Source organism: Typha latifolia, chromosome 14, assembly GCF_019914945.1.
Source record: "Typha latifolia isolate L0001 chromosome 14, TyphaL0001v2, whole genome shotgun sequence".
Lineage (NCBI taxonomy): Eukaryota > Viridiplantae > Streptophyta > Magnoliopsida > Poales > Typhaceae > Typha > Typha latifolia.
In genome coordinates, this window is record NC_133099.1 from 6461490 (window position 1) to 6469659 (window position 8170).

General features: G+C 38.4%; 1 protein-coding gene across 1 annotated transcript; it reads right to left on the reverse strand.

The window, feature by feature from the left end:
* Nucleotides 1–4929: 4929 nt before the first annotated feature.
* Nucleotides 4930–6500, reverse strand: LOC140801226 (protein WUSCHEL-like). The gene is made up of 3 exons (XM_073156238.1): nt 6149–6500; nt 6006–6055; nt 4930–5714 (listed from the first exon to the last, which is right to left on the reverse strand). The coding sequence occupies exons 1-3, from the start codon at nt 6495–6497 to the stop codon at nt 5400–5402; spliced, it is 714 nt and encodes a 237-aa protein (XP_073012339.1). The 5' UTR covers nt 6498–6500; the 3' UTR covers nt 4930–5399.
* Between the last annotated feature and the right edge of the window lie 1670 nt (nt 6501–8170).

Sequence of the window (8170 nt, forward strand, 5' to 3'; positions counted from 1 at the left end):
TTTGGATCCGTGGTTTTTTCCCGTTTGGGTTTTTCCACATTAAAATCTTGGCGTTCATATCTGCTTTCGTTCTTAATATTTTTACGGACTTTTACTTAAGCGAACGAGTGATATCATTGCCTAGTATTTAGATACCTACTTGTGTCTAGGGTTTTTTCATTATATAAAATATAATATTAACTGATTTATCCTATATAAATGTGTATTATAAGATTGGTTAAATAGTTTGTACATAACTTGCAATAACTAGAGGAATGAGGAGATACATTACGGAGTACAATATGGGGAGGGAGTGTAGATGATCCATGAGGCTGCTACCTATTTGTGACAATTTTGCGTCCTGTATCACCACATAGTTGGCTAAAGAAAACCTCTATCTCGAGTGTAAACCTAAGAAGGAAGGGGAAATTCAACTGAGTAGCTATTGTCAAGTGCAAGCAAGTAATAACTCACGCAAACTCCACTAGATGTCTACATCCTTTCTATGGCCAACACTGTGTTTGCATCTTCAAAGCATATGCTTCTCTAAATTTGTCTATCAGCATTATTCCTCTGATATTGTTGACAAATCGATGAGCAAAATGAATGAAATAATCTACACAGAAAGATGAGTAGTACTATAAGCATGTTATCAAGATGACCCATCAATAAACAAATAAGCAATAGCAAATAATTTCATGATACTCAAAACTAGAATTTTACCAAGAGAAGCACATAGCTGTAAATGGTCGAAAGATTTTAAAAGAAAAAGAAAAGAAAAATCAACAAACATCAAGAATAATAACTCCATCTCCTAAAAAACTATCATAAAGACATAAACCAATATGAGTAGTAGATGCGTACGGATTCAAAAATATGAGGCACAAAGGCACCATAAATTGATGCCAGCAAACTCTTAGGGCAAACGGCATGTGCAGACTTAAGTAGGAGGCACCGCAGCAGGCGACAGATGCCGGCCAATGAGATAGAAGAGAGAGGAGGCACGACAAACATTTTTTCCCCTTTGGGAGATGATGTGGCTGGACTGCTGTAGAGTGGAGTGTGGAGAGAACCGATTTAAATTGTAGACTTAAATTACCTTATATATATATATGTGTGGGTTAGCGAGTTGGCGGGTTGACCCAACCTGACCCGTATACTTAAATGGGTCAAATAGGTCAAAACGGGTCAGCCATATAAACCCGAACATGACTAGATTATTAAACGAGTTAGGTGGGTTGCCCCGTTTATGACCCGAATTCGATTACACTAAACTCGAACCCGATTAAGAGCCAGATTATTGTGTCGAGCTATCAGGTCGAAACAAGATTTGCCACACCTAATAGTAGGGTGGCTGCTAGTGGAGAAGATGGGTAGGGTTTGGAAAATCAAAATATTTTTACGGCTATACTCCTAGAAAGATAAATACGAAAATATTAACTTGGCTAAACTCATTCAATAATAAATAATTATGGCTGCACTCCACATATTTATAGAGGCTAACCCTAGATCGACTTTCATTAGGATTTGCCTTATTAGATTTCCTAACTCAACTAGGACTCCTACTTATCTAAATTAGAAATACATTAATTAAATGCATAAATAAAAGATAATTAGGAATTTAATCCCATCAGATTAAGCTAGAGATGATCTAGTCTAGTTGAGATCGTATCAGAACTCATTCGGACACTTTACTAAAGATGGCATTTATAATCTTACTTTTATAACTGGTTTGCACAAGGTGGTCGAACTAGTTCATGAAAATCTAGCCTACCTCAGGAATCATGTACTTCATCACCTTCATGCAAATAACCTAACCCTAAACCTAGGGTTGAATTTGGTATTCGGCCTAGGGGTGCCACCACGGGTTGAATGGGGGCAGTGGTGGTTGGGTTCGATCGTGAAGGCTAAACTTGAGCTTGGGCTCGAGCAGGTGCAACTGCGGCCATGGTGCGTCGTCGATGTGGCCCCAGTATAGAGGAGCGACGGTGGTGGGAAGCCACAGCGAAGCCACCCCTACGTAGGGCTAGCTTCTTGCAATGGTGGCTGTCAAGTTTCGCCAACCAATAGTCGCTGATACCTGCGACTGCCACCACTGGCTAAGTCAACCCGAGGAAGCTAGCCATGGCCACTAGTGGTCGTGGAAGCATTGGACCCGCGTCGCCAACCACGAGTTTGCTGCAGCATAAATCGTTGTTGCTAGTAGTCTTTCGGCCAGTGCCGGCATGAACGACGGCCTAGGCTCAGTGTGGATGATTCGAGGAAGGTGTCGGACGTGGAGTTCGATGCTATGGGGTTGGATTACCGCTAGTGGAAAGCTAGGATTTTTAGCCCTAGCTTCCACCATGCTTGGGGAAGAAGACCCTCAGCCCTTGTAGTGATGGTTGTGAGGCTCTTCGGTGGTGGAGTGACCTCCACCACAGCCAGAGGAGGAGTTGAGGTCGTGGTTTTGGCCGGCTTGTCCCCTCCCTCACGACTTGGGTTTTCTCACCATGGGTGGCTGAATTCCATCATGGCCGGTAGTGCTGGCGGGTACGGGTTGGCCGTGGTGGGCTGGGAGAACTGCTGTCAAGGCTTGGATCGAGTCCTTAATAGCAGTTTGGATCTCCTTCAGGATCCTTTTAGAGCTCTTCTTTAATTCGGCTAAAAATTCTTTAAGAAATGCCTTTGCCCACGCTGGCGGCTCATCATCGAGAGCTGCTGGCGGTGGAGAAATCTCCATAGAAATAGAGATGAATTTTTGGTCCTCCATCGTTGATCCCTCCTCGTTCGTCTTAGATCGCATATTAACCATCGTTCGTGGAATGTAGACTCTAATACCAATGTTACGAACCAGATTTGGACCGATCTGGAAGTAAGAAAATTGTGATATTTTATGTGGTGGTAGGCTCGCGAGTTAGAGTTCCAATGATTTTGGTTTCACGAGAATCCAATATTTGGATGAAAAGAAATTAATAAAATAGTGAAGCAAGATCAAATATGGCGGAACGGTAAATAACTAACATTGCGGCAGTCGTCAGAGGGTGGCGGACGGCCAAGGGTGGTGGTGGATGACCGTATAGTAGGGTGGCTACTAGTGTTAGAAGATGGTTAGGGTTTAGAAGATCGAAATGTTTCTACGATTATGATTTACTCCTAAAATGATTAAGTTGATCTAACGGCTACGGTAAAAGATAAAAATAAAAATATTAACTTGGCTAAACTCAAATTTATTCAATTATAAATAATTAGGGATGCACTCCACATATTTATAGAGGCTAACCTTAGACCGATTTTCATTAGGATTTGTCTTATTAGCTTTCCTAACTCAACTAGGGCTCCTACTTATCTAAATTATAAATACATTAATTAAATGCATAAATAAAAGATGATTAATAATTTAATCCTATTAGATTAAGCTCAAAATGGTCTAATCTAGCCGAGATCGTATCAGAACTCATCCAGGTACTTAATTAAAGATGGCATTTATAATTTTACTATTCGAACTAGCATTGTCATAATATATCTTGCCCCGTTTATCTAAAGGCTTTTCAACTTCGTTTTCACTAGCAATCATTTTGGGAGAATAGTTATGAACTATAGAAAGTTAAACGTGTTTCTCAACTGATTTTAAGAAAGCTCTTATCCTAATTTTTCTATATGGTAATTAGATCCATCGAGTAAGAGAGGTCTGCTAGTGGATTGTTCTTCTCTAGGTTACTCCATGCCTCAAGGATATCTCTCAAGAGCAAGAGAGACATGGTCATACCAATTGAAAAAATAAAGACCCTAGACATGATTGTAGTAATTCTTACTTACTATTTTAAAACTATGAAATAATAAAGAATAAGCAAGTACAAATAGAAACAATTTTATATGGAAAGACTCCAACCTGAGTAAAGACAATAGATCCAATGATAGGTTTCCAATCTACCTTTGAGATTGATTCAATGTCTATAATTCTCGAGACGAAGATGTAGGATGAAGACCTTGAGTCATTTCAGAGCCTATGATATTCTTTCATAACTCTCCAAGATCATAATAGACAACTGCTAGACTTACATCTCCTCAACCCTTAAATACCTCTTTAAGATAGGATAAGATTCTGTAGATAGATCCCATGAAACAGTCAACCTTTCAAAAATTCCCGATGCCAATTTGAATGCAATGGATTGGCATTCGGATTGGCATTCAAACAACCCAACTTAAAATCTTGTCTCTTCTTTTCTCTTGCAAATGCGTTCGAACTTGGATGAGAACTTCTTAGGGACAAAAAATTATGTGTATAATTTTGAACGTCCTTATGAGCATTCGAACATGGTAATTTGAAAAATTCCTTGAAATTTGGAATTCTTCAGTTAGGTCTTTATGTCACTTGTATATATGCTCATTTTACATCATCTAGATATTTAAAAATAAGTGGAGTATTTTGCACACATTTGTTTTAAATAACCTTGTAGAGAGCTAGGTGAAGAATAAATGAAATTGCTATTTGTCAAGGAAAGACAAGATGAGATTAACACCAAAAATCAAGAAGACTAAGTTTGGACGAGGGAGTACACAGAACACAAAGAGTTAGTCACGAAAAAAAATGAGACTACAATTTGGGTAAGAAGGAAGCAGAATACAATTAGAACACCAAAATAAGAGGTCTGTTTGGGGAAGGACATAAGAGATGGGTTAGGACCGAAAATTTCTTCAAAATAATATTATATTTTCTACCTAATGCAATAAAAGAAAATTATCAGATCTCTATGCATTTAATGCAATAGGATATTCTCAAAAGTAGTGCAAAGGCAATTTTGTTTAGAAAAGAAAACTGGGTGAAGCTCCAAATTTAAATGAAAAAAAACGGGTTGTAAAAAAGAAAATAATATTGCTTTTTTATTTTGGTGCAAATGGCCTGAAATATTTTGTTTACCCGATTGGGAGTTCAAACGAAGACCAACGGAAACCAAACTTTTCGCATCTGTTCACATCTTTCGCTTGATCCTATTGAACATGTAGAGCTATTGCGTGGTTGACTGGTAACAATAATATAACCCAGGATACATGCACTTTATTCCAACGCCTGGGATGATTTGTATGCCGTTTCTGTACTCTGTGCCAATAACTTCGTGTTCACAACAAAAACACTGTTTATGATCGAATATTGACTAGATATAGCCTTGCAAAGAGGGAATGGGCTAGTTTACTAGCTAGGTCTTCGGAATCGCCACGGATCTCAAAGCAGTCAGACAATTTGGGCCCCTCCAAGGAATACCGTTTACAGTGCAAGCAAATGCCATGCTTCACCTGATCACTTCACACAGCCATCGAAGGAGAACAAAGCAACTGAAAACCAAGTACAAGACAGTACTAGTGCATCCTTTTTCACTCAAGCATAGTAGCAACAAGGACAAAGGAAGGCCACAACAAACGTTACACAAGTTCCAGTGAGCTCACATGGACCCCGGAGGAGGAGTGCAATAATATGAGCTCAAAGTGAGCTCCAGGGAAGTGGATTGATGGTCGTATTGGTTGGAAACGTATTGGGAATCGCTGCTTCTGTCGTTGTTGTTGCTAGAGTGGGACGCTGCTTGGTCTTCTCGTCCTTCTGGCTGCGTGCTAGTGGGGAAGAGTGGGAGGGTTTCGATCTCACGAGTCACTGCTGTTGCCTTCTCTGAGTAGTACAAGCATGGCTCTAATTCCACCCATGCCATGTTACTGCTCTCCATCACAAATCCATCTCCTCCTCCATTATTCATGCAACATTCCTATATATTCCAGCACAAAATTATATTCTGTATTATATATATATATATATATATATTAGATACCATGCAGCAACACTCCAGGCTTGGTTCAGTCTATTAATTAAAAGTTGGCATGTTTCATACATTGAGTACGATTAATTATGTAGCCTTCTAACCATATGTTATCCTTTTAAGGTTAACCTTTCATTAGAAAGGATATCTATCTATCTATCTATCTATATATATATATATATATATATATATATATATATATATATTTATTTATTTATTTATTTATTTATATATACTTACCATCTGTCCTACGCTGTAGAAGCCTGGAGAAGAAGAGGGAGTAGTAACACCTGCACCTCCGCAGGATGAGTACAAATATATAGAGCGAATTAATTAACCAAAAGAAAGCCATATATATAAACGTATGTGCGTGTGTGTACTACCAGGGAAAACAATGGCAGTAGTCTTGTTGTTGGGTGTAGTGGGGATGTCCACAGTTAGTCTTTTCTTCTGCCTCTCCCTGGCCTTGTGGTTCTGGAACCAGTAGAAGACATTCTTGCCTTCTATCTTGCCGTACTGCCTGAGAGAGGCAGAGATCCTTTGGATCTGATCATTAGTCGGTGACCGGAGCCCACAGTTGTAGTAGAGGTCCCTCAGAATCCTTATCTGCTCACCAGTGGGGTTCCACCTTGTGCTTGACTGCCTGGAGATGAAGCTGCTCTTGCTTCCTCCCACAGTACTGCTATTGATGCAAACCGCTTCATGTTGTTGTTGGTATTGGTGGGACTCCATGGAGAAGTGATGGGAGTGGAATGAAAACTCTGGGAGGTGGATAGGTATTTGAAGAGGGGTAGGGTTAGGGTGCGAGGAGGGGAGGCTAAGAGATTGAGAGGATCAGATGGATATCTTTGAGAGAGGGACTGAAGTTGACAGGTGGGAGCTTAAAAAGGGTAGGAGACAAAGCAGTGCGTAGAAAGCTAGGGGTCCAGAAGGAATTGCTTATGTGATAAGGCATGCAAACAAAATCATTACTTAAAACTGAGGGACTGCAGTGAGTGAGAGAGGGAGAGAGAGAGAGCTAGAGAAGCAGCAGCAGCAGCAGCAGTATCTCTCTACTTTATGATATGCAAAAAGGAGGAAGAAAGAGTGACTTTAGAATGAATGATTGGTGGCTAATCACTGTTGTGAGTATGTTAACTTGCAAACAGAGTTACTACTACCTTGGGAATTTTTTTTTCATGTTTATTGGCCAATTACTACGGTGGTAGCTAGTCGAGATGGGTATAAAGTATACCTTGGTCTTTTTGTGGGCTTTCTACTTATCGTATGCGTTATAATTAATCTTGACTGTATGTACATTATATATATATATATATATATATATGTATGTATGTATGTATGTATGTATGTATATATATAGTGATTACCTGATGAATGCTTATATCAAAATATATGAATAATAGAAGCATGTCTTGTCCTTCAATTTGTTTGTATTTTTTATTTAATTAGAGGAACATTTATTACCCGTATCAAATTGAAATCGTCACCTTTAGATGATGAGGACTGCGCTCCAGTGTTTGGTTGTGCAATCGTCACGATTCTTGAATCACACACAGTGTGCTACAAACGATAACAAGCATGATGAACCCGTACGTACGTACGTATATGTCGAATGTCTTATGTACATCCTCCATGTCTTGGGATCTTGTAGCATCTTCTCAAGATTTTAGTGAAGGATCAACCAAGATGAGAGAGGGGAATCAAGCATCCAGAAAATTAATATAGTTTGATTTTATCATAATTAACAACAAAGACTTCGGTCTAGTTATCTAGGGATCCATATGTATTTCTTCATAGAAGTTACTATTATGCCTATCAAAACACAATCCTTCTAGTATATTTAGATCTATGAACTAACTATTGAAATTTGAAATTAAAAGACATCATCATAGTATGGTATAATAGGGCTGCTCATAAAGCTCATAGCTCGAAGTTGTCTATGTCTAATGTGATAAATCTGGGAGAAATATATTAACTCACTATCTTCTTAAAAAATTTAAGGAGTTTGGTTTGTTGGAATAAGTGGGATTTTATTCGGACATACTCCCTTTTATCTTAGATATCCATACCAAATGTGGAGTAAGGAAGTGGGATAAGAAACGAGATAAATTCTACTTATCCTCCGATATTTTTCCATATACCTAGCTTGGATAAGAAAATTAGGATCTCACTTATTTATCCTAACTTTAAATTACTGAATTGCCCCTCCCAAAAAGTTAAATTGCTGAATTGTAATGCGACAATAATATATATATATATATATTACTATAATATGTTAGAATAATAGTTTTAACTTTTATTTTGTAAAAAAAATAGATAAGCATATTAACTCACAACTTTCTCTAAAATCTTAAATTCCTAAAACAAAATTGTAATATAAACTTTTATATTTTAACAAGGATGAG

Excerpts from the sequence above, each read along its gene's own strand:
- LOC140801226 (XM_073156238.1), bottom strand. The coding sequence starts at position 6,497 with ATGGAGTCCCACCAATACCAACAACAACATGAAGCGGTTTGCATCAAT. Across the intron at positions 6,056-6,148 it reads TACTGCCATTGTTTTCCCTG|GTGTTACTACTCCCTCTTCT; the intron begins GTAGTACACACA and ends GCGGAGGTGCAG. Across the intron at positions 5,715-6,005 it reads TCTACAGCGTAGGACAGATG|GAATGTTGCATGAATAATGG; the intron begins GTAAGTATATAT and ends TGGAATATATAG.